Source organism: Streptopelia decaocto (genome assembly GCF_964273445.1).
Source record: "Streptopelia decaocto genome assembly, chromosome: 8".
Lineage (NCBI taxonomy): Eukaryota > Metazoa > Chordata > Aves > Columbiformes > Columbidae > Streptopelia > Streptopelia decaocto.
In genome coordinates, this window is record NC_138662.1 from 8368800 (window position 1) to 8385324 (window position 16525).

General features: G+C 35.8%; 1 protein-coding gene across 1 annotated transcript in view; it reads left to right on the plus strand.

Annotated features, from left to right (window-relative positions):
• CACNA2D3 (calcium voltage-gated channel auxiliary subunit alpha2delta 3) overlaps window positions 1-16525 on the plus strand; it is a gene marked incomplete at its 5' end in the record, with an annotated part of 433227 nt that overhangs the window by 324936 nt on the left and 91766 nt on the right. The window contains 2 exons of the mRNA XM_082060048.1: window positions 3226-3300; window positions 16338-16421. Of these exons, the coding sequence (XP_081916174.1) occupies window positions 3226-3300; window positions 16338-16421 (159 nt within the window). The remainder of the gene's footprint in view (window positions 1-3225; window positions 3301-16337; window positions 16422-16525) is intronic.

The following is a 16525-nucleotide window of genomic DNA, read 5'->3' on the forward strand; positions in this document are numbered from 1 at the left end:
GTGGAAGAATAAGTTGACTTGTGAATGCCTTTGTATATTCCATGTTTTTGTAGAAAATTGTAGTTGGGAGAAAAAAAAAATCCTCCTATGAATTTGAATTCTAATTTGAATTCTAATTTGAATACATTAGCGAGTACCAAATGATTTTGTAGATCAATATGCAATAACTAGGAAGTTTAAATTCAATGACTGTTTGATTAAAATAATGCATAAAATGTTAGCAATAATGTTGACAAGGTGCATTGGAGTAATTTTGCGGGACCTGGATCCCACTAGGCTAGATAGTAAGACAGAACAGAAAGCTTGTCCCAACTGGAAAAAAGTTTGCAGTCTATGCGAATAGTCAGCAGATGACAACTTACTGGTATCAGAACATAGTGAACAGAGACAGTGCTGGTCAAGAAAATAACAGAGAACACTCTCAGCACACTAACCACCAAAGTTATTTAAACACAGCTTATATTATATCTCTGTGTATGCAGAAATACAGAATTAGTAGAAGAGAAAGGAGCAAAATTTACTCCTTTGCAAGATTTGGACTGATGGAAACCATCTTTGGAGCAGCCTTCTAGGGAGCTATGAATAGAACAAATTTCATTTGTAATGAGAAGGAAGAACAATGCTGTAGTAACTGCAGAAATGAAAACCTGGCTGTGCATGGCTGGATAGAAAAGACCATATCACAGCAATATTATTCAGAAGTAATCTGTAAGATTTGGACATAGTCTGAATACAAGAAACTAGAGAGAGTGTGGGGCCTGATTAACAGCTATTGCAGCAGAGTTAGTGTTATTCAGAAAAGGAGAAGAGAGGCAGGAAAACTGAAATTTCTGGTTCTGTCATATGGTACTATATTTTTTAAGACTTAGTTTTCTGTCAAAGCAATATGTGATCCTCTTTCTGAATATTAGACTTTTTATTTGAAGATACATTTTATATTGCAGGATGCAATGCAAGAGAGGATTATTACAGGAGGCACCAATATAATGCAATACAGTTAGGTTAGTGAAATCACTTGAGTTATAACTTCCAGTCTCACATACCATAAACATTTCTGAACAGTAAAAAGACCATGCAATTGCAAGAGCTTAATCACCCCAGGGACCCATTCCTGTAGAGGCAGCATGTGAAATAAAATTCACACAGGGGTATAAAATGATTGGTTAGAAATAGAATTCTGCTGACCTGGAATTCTCTCAGCTTGGATGAGATGGATTTTATGCTGGGGAAGATGAATAATAACAATGAGCTATTTTCAGCTGTCATTATCTAGACTAAACTTACCCAGATGTCAGTGGCAGTTTCTCGTGAATAAGGTAGGGTTGGATTTAGTAATATTTAGTTTTGATGTGGCATTTTGCAGCAGTTAGAAAAAATTCTTTTCATTTCTGAATCTGTCATTTAGAGACAGAGTTCAAGGTTTAAAATGGTAATAGTGCTGTAAGTGGTAGTATCTCTCATACCAAAGCATTTTAAGTGCAGAGAGTATGCAGTTTTACATGTTGCACAACACGCAGTAAAATACTACCCTTGGAATCTGGGTATACTTCAAACAGGCAAGTATTTCTTTTCTTGCGAAGTATGCCACCCACATTTGTTTCCTTACCTGACTTTCATTGCTTGAATGTCATTCTGCAGTTATCAACACAGACAATTATACTTGAGATCTGATATTTAGCCAACAGCTAGTTCACTTGTCATACTATAATAGGGAAAATATGTCCACTGTTATTATTTTTGTTATCCCTCTTTTATGAAGAGATGCCAAGAACGTATCACCTTCTATTACTTTCACTGAAGTTTATTGCTTTAGGAAAACTGCTAATTTATGAAACAATCTTCTATATGACAGATACAGTTCACCATATACAATCATTCACAGACATGGTATAAATCTACCTGGTATGTTTTCTCAATGACCTTGCCATAATACCATACACTGGTTTATATTTCCAGAAAATTACAGGAGCCAACAGACTTGCTGTCCTATGCACATCTTAGAAATTATTCAGACTTGTTAACCTTGTTTATGCTGCTTTATGCCAGACAAATTCCTTAAGGACCTACTTTACCAAAGCATTTAAGACTGTGCTGAAGTAAAATTAAAAAAAAAGACGTTAGTAGTGAGAAACGTAAAGCAAATACAAGAGAAAGATAGTTCTGGGGTCTGGTGGTTTTGTTGGTTGGTGCATGTTTGTTTTTGTTTGGGTTGTTTGTTGGTTTGGGTTTCATTGTTTTTTTTGTTGTTTTTAATATCTCAGTGCGTAAAGATGCTTAAATAACGATACATAGGACATTACGTTGTGTTACTTCCGAATTGAAAAATAATGGGTGAGAAACTATAGTGAGATATATACTCTCTGCATGGGAAAAGTTACATATTGAGGTTGCAGGAAGATTCTACTATAGCAGCACGTTTATGCTAAGGGCTGTTTGAATGACCACATGAGTGACTTGAAGATACATTTATTGCATTCAGTGGGTGCAATCAACTGTGTAATAGGCATATTGCTAAAAGAGTACTATTGTTATTTAAATAAGTACAGTGCCAAATTTGATTACATATACCATTAGGCCTCATAAATCATTTCATTGCTCTCAGATAATCTCCCATAGCTCCATTTGGTACAAATATGTAATCTACAAGAGTTTCTTTAGTAGAAATATGCTGCTGTCTGTGCCTCCAGAACTTGAATTAACAGAAAGGGAAAATACCTTTAAGACTGGTAAGTAAGTATATGACAAGCCACTGCTTGCTCACTAGAACTGTGCATTCAATTCCATTGATTTAAATGATTCTTTGACAACATCACTTGAACAACTGAAGCAAGCTGAGCCCAGCCACTGCTGGGAATATGTGAATTTACTAAATTCCAGTATCCCTTTGCATGACACATGCTATGGTGTATGACACATGCTACAGTGTCTCATGTACATGTGTATATCTAATTCACTTTAAAGCACATAGAAATAAGTGTCCTAGATAGCAAAATGTGTGTGACATTTTAAAATTGTGCTATATGCTGAATTCATCACAGTGACAGGTTCTCATTTTCACAAAATGTCAAGGATCAGAGCTTTGCAAATGTTATAATGAAATACTATGTGGATAAGGGTTATAAGTGCCAGCTTTAAGCCCTGGATGACTAAATTCTTGCCTGATTTTTTGTGTAAGAACTTAGTGGACCATACTCATTAGTATTTCTTTCTCATTTACTCTTACAGTTAGGTATTCATGGATATGCTTTTGCTATTACCAACAATGGATATATTCTGACTCATCCAGAACTTAGGCCTTTGGTAAGAATACTATTTACTGATCAATTTTATCTAGCTACATATGTTGCATTTGTGGTGGTGTTTTTTGGTGGTTTTTTTTTGTGGTGGTGGGTTGGTTGGTTTGTGGGGTTTTATGTGTGTTGGGTTTTTTTTACTGTGAATAAAGTAATATTTGTTAAAAAAATAAGTACATCAGAGCAGCTGCTTTTTTGCTTTATAATACATTATAAGTCTTGGTAAATTTACCTCTGGAGACAGAAGTTAGCATGAAAAAAAAATTGAGGAAAATAAATAGACAAATTGTTACTGCAAAAAATAAAGGACTCCATTACTGCAAAATGGGAAAGGCAAAAATTGCTATAATTATGTTCATTCTACATTGAAATGGAATGCTGGAATGCTCTATTGCTATGTAATAACCTCTATTTGTCATGTTAAAGTGTTAAAGCTAATTTAATATATGTGTGGAAATTTCAATAAAGCAAATTCTTGAGGAAAACAGAGGCATAAAGGGATTTTTATATGAAAAGAGAAATAGTAGTAAATTTTACCTTTAGTTTGCCTTATCATCTTGTTTGCATTAATCACAGAGAGAACAATAAAAGTGCCTGTTATGCAAATGTTTATCAACTTAACACCCTAGAGAACTGGTACATTCTTGATTGCATCACTGTCTAGGAACAGCACTTGCAAGTGTTCCGTCACTATCAAGACTTTGCAAAGCATCAGTATTAATGATTCCACCACTGTATACACATGGATGTCATAGTAATGTCCAATTTCAACAATATTTTAGGAGAAAACAAATATTAATTGGATGGATAATTTCATATACAAATAAAATTACTGAAAATCATGATTTATTAAGTCATTAGCATATCTGATGTTTTCATTCAGCTAAAGAATTTGTCTTTCTAAGATCTGGGCCAGGAATTACGCACTTAACATTCATATTTACATTTATTATTTCACATTTGTTTTTTATTGGAGTAGAGCTTACGAAAAGTTCAACAGAACTGAACATTTTCTTGGTAACTTCACTGTAAAATGGACAGACAATCTAATGGCAAAGCAGACATCATAGTATCTCGGAAGGAATTTTAAAATAAATGGTTTAAGGAAATTTTTAGTCTAAAAATATCACCCATGCTTCTGGATTGTAGAATTTCTAACAACAGTGGAAAGGAAGAAAATACGTGTAGAGAATTTGGTAAATTATTGACAAATAAGCAAAATAATTCTCTGAAACAGCTCTTGCAAATTAATCCATTGTTGTGGTGGTAGGTGTTTGTTTGTTTGTTTTTTCCCCTTCATTCCAGTGGTGAGACACTAGAGCTGATATATCCAGGTATAGACAGCTCAGGCTCGAGTCAGTTAAATTAACGTGCTCCAGTGACTGTTTTTTTTTCACCTCTACATTCCCCATAGATGATTTCTCATAATTTGTATCTTCTTGTTTTCTGGGAAGTAGGATCTCTGCTACCCAAATATATAAATGTTAGGGAATGAAAAACTTCCAAAAGTAGTAGAAGCAGTTTGCTCTTAGGGAAGACAGAAAACTCTAAATCAATACCTTAGCATGTTGCCTCTCAGTCAAAATGTGTTTTGTCTCTGTGAGGTAGTACATACTTCTCAAGTATTTAACTGTAGGATTTATGAGAGAGATTCATCTGAGCTTGACCCATCTGGTCCAGAATCCCATTACCAACATTTCCAACTTGAGATTGTTCCTGAGGAAGGTGCAGAAACTAAGCAAGAGGATGCGGACAATGTCACAGCAGTCAGTATAACTTTTAAGAGTTTTAGATTGGCTTCTGCTCATAAACATTGGACTCTGATATTTTAACATTATACTTATTAGAGTGGCTATTTCTGTTATCCAGACTAACATATTAATTTTTGCCAGTCTGACTTACAGTAACGATTTTCCATATTGTAACCATTTTATGCACAGTTTTTATTTTGAATTTGATTTTTAAACTTCATTAGAAGTAGGATTTATATTATATTCCTTACTTTGTGTAGTAATATGTGATTGTCATCTCATTGACTATTCTCATCACAGTAAGCAACCAACGTTTTCAGTCTTGCTTTAATGTTTTAGTTCTCTTACTTTTCTGCATTTCAGTATTTTGTTGTCATGTTCTCTGTATTTTTCTGACCTCTTATTTATCATCCATTCTTCCATTTTCTTTCCTTTTCTGCCTGAGATTGCCTACTGAGCTATATTTGGTAGCCATAGCAGAGAAGAGGCTGTACAAACCTCCTTAGAGCACGTGGATTATATACTAAGATTTTTAATGCACCTTCAGGTCTCTTCTGCTGCATCTTCACTGCCTTATTACCTCAGCTAGCTCATCCACATCAAGTGACTATTTGTGTAATTTTGCTTTCATCTCACATCCAGCTGCATCATAGACCCAATATAAAACTTACTTAAAAGAGCCAAAGTTACATGAAAACTGACTAGATCTAAAATTGGACTGTTGGAGCATTCTGTATCTTCTCCCACAGTTTGCTATTTGAACATTTATGTTAGACTAGTTATGTTAATTGTCCCCAGTGGTTAAAACAACAAAATATGTGTTGTTCTGTTTTAATGCATGCTTTATATATATATATATATACACACACACATATGCACATATATACATATATACATGTATTTGTGAGAAATGCCAGTGTGGTGAGAGGTTATCTTCAAAATTTTTAGTTGTTGCAAAGGAAAATGTGATAGGGAATTGTTTCTAGTTCATGATTGGCCACTACCTTCACAGTACTTTTCCTTATTTCTGTGTCTGTTAAAATCCATGGGATTTTTTTTAATGTCCAGTTCTAAATTGGATATAAATGCAATGTTTTTATGTCATTCTCCAGTTTTCATAATACTGAAATAATGACTTTGTTCTGATTTCTAAAATTGCTTTTGAAATATTCAGGTATCACAGGTACATGTGACAGCCTATATTTGCAAGTCATAAGAAAGTATATTTGAAAGTTCCCTATCTATATCACAAGAGCTTGACAACACATGCATTTGATGTGCTGTCCCTTTTTCTCTGGCAAATTAATTAATTCAAAAATATTAGTATTTATTAATTACAGAATAGATATTTTCATAAATAGAAGGTAATGACATCCAGGTGGCTTTAAGTTAGACTGACAATGGGTGTTATTCTCTTTCCTTGTTTCTGTGGAGGCATGTTTTGATGAGGCAAAAGGTGGTTTTCTATTACTATCCTTTGCCCCAGTGTAAATCCTGAAGACACCTATTTCATTACCTATACAACAGTCTTTCTTTCTAAAATAAAAATGTTGGGCAGTAGCCCATAAGCTGTCAACTACAGGGAACTCATTGTGAGATATTCGTGGTCTGTTCATTTCATTTTTTCAGAAGAGTAATTGTTACCTCTGGGTTCTGTCAGGAGTGTGTAAGGGAGTATGCTGTGGACTGCAGAGATTTTGAGAGTGGTTGCTGGCTTGGGCACTTAGATTAATATTGCAGCCCAAATCCTGATACCATTGTAACTAGTGGCAAAACATTCCATGAAATTTGTGACAGTAAATATGTGAAAATAGGCATGTGGAACTGGAATTAGTTCACCGAAGACAGTATCTAAACTTATTTAGGTGGGTTAGGGTTTACATTCTAGTTACATCGATTACTGACTTCATCCAAACTGGTTTATATTGCTGCTATATTTTCCTACAGTGATGTAAAGCTAGAATATTACTAGACTTCTGAGTTACTAACCCCAGTGGCCATATCTGTTAGTTCTGAAGCTGACAAACTGCTTTTTAAGAAATTGTCTTATGGGACACTGAGCAGACAGGCAGGATAGCAAACAGTCGCAGAGGAAGAGTGCTTCCTGTTGTACCAGATTTTTATCTTATGCTGACCAGTATATTTAATCATTAAGCTAGCTACATTTTTGTGCTGATTATCCTATTGGGTTTATGTTTAAAAATATTTTTCTTGGAGATTTCCTCTCTCGTTTCTTCTGCTGTTTTTTGAATAAACTTGGATTTCAGTTAGGATGACGGGTTGCGTGCACATGGGCAGCTGCTGGGAGGAATTGAGGGAAGAAGAGGAAAGTGCTTTTGAGGTTGAAGGCATTTGCAGAGTTTTATGGCAGTTGCTCAAGTAGCCCCCAGACTTCCAAGTGGAAGTTTTCATGGGTGGCTGTTGCCATAGAGGGATGGGAAAGAACTTTTTGGTTACATTCTTCTCTAAAAGACATTACTAGAGCCATGAGTCTTGACAAACAACTTAATAAATCATGATCATCAGGGTATAAGGAATCCCTTAGAAATTCCTTTTGGCGAATAAGAAGAGATCTTTTGCGAGGCCTTGGCAATTAAAGGATTGAGTGTCAATTACCCAAATGTTTCACATACACAGAAACAGATTTTATCTCCCTTCCTTGCCCTTTTCTTCCTCAATCCACCCCAGGCCGTGCGGTCCCTTTCTCCCAGCAGTGCCCGGCTGTCCTGCCTGTGACCCCCCGCCGCTGCCCACACGGGTCCCGCAGCCGCCCGGTCCGGCCGCCCCCCCGGCTCCCGCGGCTGCGGGCGGGGCGGGCGGGGCCGCCTGTGGCTGCGCCGCGCAGCAGCGGCCATGAGGGGGCGCCCCAGCACCGCCGAGGGGGCGAGGGACGTGCAGGGGGGTCTGCGCTGCAAACCGGGGCCAGAGACTCTTCTCGACTGGAATTTAAATTAAAAAAAAAACCTTTGCATCTTTCTGCTGTATTTCAAAGCCTTTATGTTAAAAAACCCAACACATAGTGAATGAGTATGTTTTAGGTGTTTTTACATGTTACGTACTTTTTAGCGTGCATTTCCGATCAAAAATACTCAAGTGGTAATTCAAGAAACTATAACTGATGGTAATGATTTTAAATTTTTTTTTTTTTTTGTACTATTGCTATACCATAGCCCTCCTATATGCTGCATTTTGACAAAAAGTCGATATTTTTACAGATCAATGTTTTATATTGCATGAGGGAATATTTTAAATTGTATGGTGTAATTTTGAATGCTATATATAGTTTAAAACTTCAGGAAAAAAATGAGTTGTTTGGGAGCTCAAAATTGAATTTTGATATTTTCAAGGCAGTAACTTGGTTTCTGAGGCTCCTTACACATGCTTGAAATGTGTACATGAGGACAAAGTTTTTCTCAGCAACAGCTTTTCAGTATCCCGTCAGCACTTGTAGTGTGCCAGGTGTTACTACATTAAATTTTAAAATGCAAAAGATATAATGATGATGTTACAGTTTGCCAAAGAAAGGAGATTACTGAATATAAAGGAAGAGGAATAAACAAACAATATGTATTTTTACACACACTAAAAAACAACCACCATATTCCTGTGGGCTGGTTGCTTGTTACTGTCACTGTCATTGTGAAGTCTGTTAAACATTGGTGCCAGGGGAAAAATGCCGTCGTTGGAGATTGTAGTGGGATTACAGAGAAATTAAAGAATGTTACTGAAAGATGAGTGTCTGCCATAGTCATGGATTGACACCTTTGTGAATCTTATCTGGTGTTGGGTGTTTGTACTGTTGTCTCTCAATCCTAATATTTGTGTGGTTTTCAGTGAATAATAGCAAGATTGCTACTAGATTTTTGTGAAGTCTGTGGTGTTTTTGATTCATAGTTGGCAGTGGAATTTGTATTTTTGTTCAGGGAGTAAAAAGGGATTCTGTTTTCAGTAATTATTACATTCATTTAGGTAGAATACTCAAAGTTCTTGAACAAGAAGCTCAAGTTTCTTAATTAAATAAAATACACATTTAAGGACAAATGCATGTGTTATAGAATCAGATTGCATCTTTTATTCTGACTCTGCTGTTTTTTTGATAAATGTGAGTTTAGGAATGTGTTATGATTTATGAATTAATCTAATAACATCCATGATGACTAAGGATTTTGTAATATTTCTGAATTTAAATCAAAATCCTCTATCTGAGAAGACTTAGGTATATATTTGTACTTTCAGTATAAGCTCTGAGAGGCTAGTAATGGTAATTTTTCAAATGGCTGTATGTGAATGCTCTGTTTATCACTGCAAACCAATTCAATTGATAAATTGCTTTCTTTAAAATGATGCATATTGTTAATTACTTTGATTAGTCTTAATAAGGAAAAGTACACATTGAAATCAAAGCCCATGTATATATCAGAATATTCTCACCAAAATATATTGGTGGTTTACTGCCTAAGTAAATTACCATTTTAAACTTAGAATGTTGACTGTCCCGATATATCATATTAAGCTAAAGGACCTGGAATATTTAAAGATTGCTAGATCAGTATCAAGTCTTTTGTAGCTGTAAATTCTGGGAAAATTTGTTTCTCCTAATATAGAAAAACAGAGAAATCCAAGTCTCAGGGGAAACTTTAATGCCCCACTTAAGCAGTGTTAGCCTTTCATAAGCAGCAAATCTCATTTCTCTCTGGGGAGTCCCGCCTGGAACGTAAGATAACCTACACTTACCCTTGCTTTATTCAGCGACTCCATAAAACTCTACAGCTGTAGCTGACAGCAGAATATTTAAATGATTTGAACAGTGTAAATGCCTCACGTTCATTTAAATAACTGAAGAATTCAATCACTTGAATGCCAATGATTATTCCTATTGGAGTTTACATTTCAAAAAAGACAGCCCATCTGAATCCCTGTGAGAGCATTAAATTGCTGTCTAATTAGAAGTGCAAAATTACATATATTTAAAAGATAATTAAAGGTTTGAAGGCTGTTGAATAACTGGTTGTACATATAAATGAATCACTGAAAATTTGTTAGCAATATGTGAAGCTTTCTTTTATTCCTTGCTTTCAGCTTTGAAGTTAGGTATAACCGAACTCATGGGTTTAAGTCTGGTACTACTAAGATAAAGGCAGATGTTTTTAATTATTTCTACTCAAACCCCAAATAATTATAAGCAGCTGCCAGTTTTACATAATCCCAAATTATAAGGTCCTGAGAATGCAAATAAAATCCTAAAGAGAGGGGTTGATTTTTTTTTCAGCGAAGTAAATCGCATACACATCACATTCCTAACAACGACAATCCACCTGAAAATGTGAGCTTAGCCAATATGCTCTTTATCCAGTCTGTAGGTGACTTAAAGCTGGGTTTTTGTATTTGCTTTTACTCACCTTACACATTTCCATATTTTGTTTCATCATTTTAAACACTACTGCACCATTTGTCATTCAAACATGTTACAAGTGTAAGTAGAGTGAGTAATTTAAATACACATGGCATGAAAATAATTTTCTTCTATTACTTTGCTGGAGGGTTCCTCTGTGTGCATCTAATTGTTCCTACTTTTTCTCTGCATGGAAACTTAGAATTACATTATTCTCTTTTCCCTGGGAAATTACATGGCTCCTGTTGTCAGCTTTTCTCTGCAATATTTCTGCAAATTTTATAGTGTGGCAGTTTTTCACTGCCATCTGGCAAGAAAAATCAGTCTAAAATAACTGCATTTTACTGCCAACCCAAACCTAGGAACTTCTGGATTAACATCTTAAACAATAGGCTTGTCATTAAAGTCTCTCTTTGGAAAGGGAAGTTGTTCTTCCTGTTTTCCTAAGAAAACCAAGATGTTACCTTTTCAAATATTAAAATAAAGAGTTTTGTATGGAAAGCAACTTTGGTTTTGACTGGACACCTAGGAGTGTTCTACAAATTCAAGATTAAATGCAGATCAATAAAATACCATTTGTGGCTGCAAACTAGATGCAGATCATTAAATACAAGTATCAGAAAAGACAAAACAGAATCATGTGAGCAGAAAAAAAAAATCCAAATGAAATAATGAGCTTAAAAGCCAAACAGTAGTGATTTACATTGGGGTAGGATGCTGCTTCACATGTATGCTCAGGCAGAATGTTTTGCAGCGATGTAGCGTGTGGTGAATGAAAGCTCAGTCACTGCGGGTCATGTTATATAAACAGGTGAAGCAGTGAAGGGAATTTTTCACTACTTTTTTTCTTTTTTTTAATGTCCGAGTATGAATCAGTCTATTGAAGTGATCTCTTCTTCTGTCTTCTCACAACCTTCCACTATATTTTCCATTACCTTATCTTTGTCCCATAGTGTTTAAGCATTTTATGATGGAAGCTTTATTTCCTTACTGGGCTAATGTTGAAGGAGTTAATCCATAGTTAACAGAATTTGGAATTATTACAATCCTTGCTGAAAAGTAGAGACGAAGCACTGCCCTCCCTGTCCTTTCCATGCACCTTTACACAGCAGAGTGGCCACAGGGCTCTTTTGGGAGAAGTGCCTCACTCAGGGACGTACCCCACCTTGGAGCCAGGAAAGGAAGCATCAATATATTCCTGCCTTAATCTGTGCAAAGAAGAGACCTTTGAATGTCTGGTGACAGAATCAGAGGATTCTCCTAAGTTGGTGTAAACTGAGCTTTCCCCTTGCACAGTTGTGTCAATAAGGAATGGTGTGACTCGGTAGCAGCTTCTGTGAGGGTGGACAGCTGGTAAAGGTCTTGGTATTGGCTGTCGTATTGACCAAGTAAAGTCAAGTTCAGTGCAGTTTCCATTCAAACAGCTGCAGTCTTTGCATTATGTCAATCAGAGCTATACTAGACAGTAATTAAGAGGTAACGTTAGTGTCCAGCATCTTAGACAAGGGAAGGATCTGAATAACTGCCTAGACCAGGGAAGTACAGTAGTGACAGTGTATTCAATCTGTGTGTGTTTATTTAAAACTATATGGAGAAGCATGTAATTTTACTTAATGACGCTTTTCCTCTGATATTTGTTCATTCAGCTTTTCTTATCAAACACTGTAGACAAGAATATCTTTACAGGGTGACTTAATGTAAATTACAGTTTTACATGCAATTGTATTGTGTGTTTAAGCTCAACAAAACATATTTGTATATGTTCAAGTTTGTCTCCTCTAAACAAAAAAAATGAGATCATTGGCAAGTCCTGTTTAGATTAATAAATTATCCTAGTTTTGAAGTACTAATCCAAAAACATTAAACCTAATCAATTGATGCTGCATTTTAAAATTTAAAGAGTTGTTTTGTTTTTGATTCCTTACTTTTGTACATAGGATAGTAGTTTGGAGAGGAAGATCTTTCATTTGAAGTTATTTTACCTCTCTAGCTTTTATTGTAGTTTAGTGGATACTTTCCTGCTATAATAATTTCACACAGATGATTCCACAAGTGTGGCTAAGCAAGCTTGCTAAAATCTATTGACAGTTCCAAGGCTGCTATCACAACAACTTAGTCTATCCTACCTCCCCATTACCCAGATGGAAAATGTCTGAGAAATTCCAATCACCTTAGACCCAAGGCTTGCAGCTGTTAAGACGTAGCTTGCTCGCTTCGTGATCAGATTGCTACACTCTGACTTTATAAACATGTGGCAGGTCATATTCAATGCAGATGGTTTGAGACTGCTTGTGTTATAAAAAAAAAAACAAACCAAACACATTAATAATGGCACATGTAAATTGTTGTGTACGGGGTGGTGAAAAAATGTCATTTGGTCTTTAAACAGTACACATCACATGTTGTTTGAATCATCCAGTGCTAAAAGAGTTTGGCCAAACCTCAAATAAAAGATATGGAGTAAGATAAAGATAAAGCTCATTCTGATTACCAAACAAAATAATTTCCTATCTTCTTTCCACAAACAAAAATATGTTGGATCTATCATGTAGTTCTGAGCAGACTAGAAGATTCTTGTATTCTAGTCTAGGTATTTAAAATTTTTCAGTGTCTTCCTCCCCGGTATTAACTACAATATAATATCACCATACTTTTATACTGACCAAAGAAGATTAACAGCACACAGTTTAAATCTAGCTCTTTTCCTCATGCACTCAAATTGGAGTTATTTGGTAGAGCGCCTAGTTTCTGTCTTTCCCAGTGGGTCCCTTAATAATTTGTTTCAATGCTTTACAGTAATCTTGCAGATGGGTTTGGCTTCAGCCTTTAATCAACGTTTTTTACTTCATCCATGAGTCTAAGAGATAAAAAGTTAGATTGATTTTGCTACCAGACAAAAAGGTATAGATGAGTGCCATTTTAAAATGCTGGTGAATTACTTCAGTGTCCATGAATAAGTTTTACTAAGAAATTAGTTAAGCAGTAAAACTAGCAAGAAGCCAGAGAAGAATTGCCAGTTGAGCAGTAGTGTTACGAAGTATTTTAAATTTGATCTACTTGCATTTATGTTTTAGGCCCTAGTTACATAAGCACAAAGATATGTAAATTTATTACTGGGAATAAGGTAATAACTTAATGAAGATTAGATTTGTAAGCAAAGCGACACAGATGTGCAAATATTTGCTATTTTATGATATCTTGTCCTTACTGGGTGTTGGGTTTTGTTTTCTCTGCCTTCCTTTTCTGAACTGTAACATAAATCTGTTCTTCACTTATTGGCTTCCTATGTAGGCAATCAAGCAGTAGTGCCTAAAGTGTAAGAGCTGAACAAGGGGTTAGGCATCTCAGTACTTCACTAGTTCCTTTCCTAAATGTGTTTAAGAACTTTCAGGTCCTTTGAGTGCTTACAGAGCCTAACACTTGCTTGAACATTGGTATTTTGGCTTTGTTTCTGCTTATTTGAAATTTTGAGGTATGAATGCTTCCAATTTTGGCTTTGCTGAAGAACTTTGAATGTTTCATGCAGTTCTTCATTTGATTTTGGTTTTGCTCTTTGAGTGAAAGGTGTGGAATCTATATTATTAAAATAAGTACAGACCCCATAATCAATATGATGCAAATGTTTGCTTTGTGTTTCAAGCCTACTTCTCCTGTCAGATATACCAGATCCACTCCTATTGTCATAAGTGAGGCTTTGCACATGTGTCTGAAAATGTAGTATAGCCCAGAAGCTCTTCAACATCTGTGAATAAGGATGTAATTAAACATTGGAAGCAGTACAGGAGTTGTTTGCTCTACTCAAATGATCCCTGCTAACTTCTGTGTAACACTTCTGAGCTCAGTGTTTCAGAGTTTGATTGTAAATATTTCTATACTGGAGTAACTAAATCAGATCGAAGATTTTCCTGGTTAATTGGTGAAGCCACAAAGACTAGACATAGTTACTCCTTGTAAAGATTAAAGATAATATCGATATAGCTGCAGCCATAATGAAAGACTTGCAAAACACAGAAAGCTACAAAAATCAAGCACTGGTAATGAACTGAATGCCATCCTCTCATATTTTGTTATTGTGAGATTTAACTATATTGGCTGCAAATTTTGTACTTCAGTATTTGGGTATAGTTATCTCCTTGGCTATCAGAGCTATCACACAGGAAGAATGAATCACAGCACTGAGCTGCTTGAATTCACAGTCTGGTGTACAAGCATGTGCTGAAAGCAGAAATTCTTTACATCTCTCTACCCATCTGTGAAATAGCATTAGCGCAGATGTAGAAAACCTTGCTGTTACAAGAATGGTGGCTTCTAACAGATGGAAGAGAAAAGCACATGAAAGTCCTCTTCAATTGCATCTGTATGAATTCTCAGAACTTAGTATAAGACTTACACCAACAGAGTTCCTAGGATTTTTGGTTATTCAAAAGAAGAATGAGAATTGTTTCAGGATTATTTTTTTCCCACATAGTTTCCCAAAAGAATAATCAGTAGAAATAATTGGGAGTGTCCAAGTTATTATGAGCAAAAATTAAGGAGGCTCAGTGAAGCCTGTGCTAGAAGATACTTTACCATGCTACTAATATCTTAAAATCTCTTTGTGATTATGATTCAGTAGTCAATATTTTTTTTTTTTAATTTGCTGTTCTTTGGGAAGTTTTTGTCATGCCTATTTTTAAATACTGTGGTCTACAAAAGCAACTGTGGGATTCGCAAGTGAATCTTTTAATTTAGAGAGGAAAAAGTCAGGATGGGAATAAACTTCTTAATACTCAGAGAGCAAGATTTTTCTTTGGCCTCTCTAGTCTCTTTGTAATCTGCAGAATGTGAGTGAAAGCTCCTGCACCACTGGCCCCAGTGATGAATTGTCTGTCTCAAGCACTGACAGATTTGGTTTATGGTATAGTTGGTCCTGCCCTGAGGGAGGAGAATCAACTATATATACTGCCTTACAGGTATATTTTCTGTCCTTCTGTGATGCTATTGTTGGGGAATCACAAAAGCAATTTGGGGATTTTTCACAGTTTCCTAATGTCTTCTGTCATATTTCATAGAAAGACTTGTGGTTTTCTCTCCCACTTATACACATCATAAAAGATAAAAGACCAGATTTCACATTATGCTGATCCTCTCACAGATTTAATTGTTTTTGGAATATATGCTCATAATTTTTCTTAACCAGTTAGATTCTTTATTCACAGTTTTTCTCTTCCACTGTGCAGTTTTTGTTCTTCCACTAGTAGGCTCTCTGATATTGAATGTTCAGCAGAGGGCAGAATTTCCTACATTATAAACATCTCAGTGCCAAATCAATTTGTAACTAGAATGTTTGTTTTAAATGTGCAATTTACAGTGTAGCAGTGACTAGTGATACACTAATAATGACAGTTTATATTTTGTATTGCTTTTCCCCCCCCCCGTGAAGTTGTAGATAAAATGTGGTATCAGCAAATACTGACACCATGCTTCCCAAGACTTGCATCTTATGTTGTTTAAAGAGAAATGGGTAAACATTTTGTTGATAAGTTTATAGTAAATATAACCTCCTGTACAGCTGAAAGAGCTAGTTTGAGACATTTAACATAAACTACAAGATCGAGGTTTCATGTATTTTCCATATGGGGAGAAGAAAGTACAACTGCTGGGTTTGACTTCCCAATGTGTCCATCAAGAAAAGCTTTGTATTGTGTCATGAGATCATGGAGATAATTGTGAGTGATTTAGGTTTTTGGTTCACAGACAACATTTATGCATCAACACAGTGCACTTTGTATGAATTGTACATACTGCTAAGTGTATCGCATACAATCAGCACGCATACAGCAAATTCAAAAAATCTTCTAATACAAAATTTTTCTGCAAATGAAGCAGGATGTGCTAAATATTTCACTCTTTTTATGCCAGTATGAAGAGGGGAAGAAACGAAGAAAGCCCAACTACAGTAGTGTGGATCTTTCTGAGGTCGAGTGGGAAGACAGAGATGATGTGGTAAGTGATGTGTTTTAAAACCCTGTCAGAAGATGTTTTTGCATCCCCTGCTGTACCTGGAAACTGTTTAAGTAGTCATTAGAGAGGCCACCTGACTGCTCTCA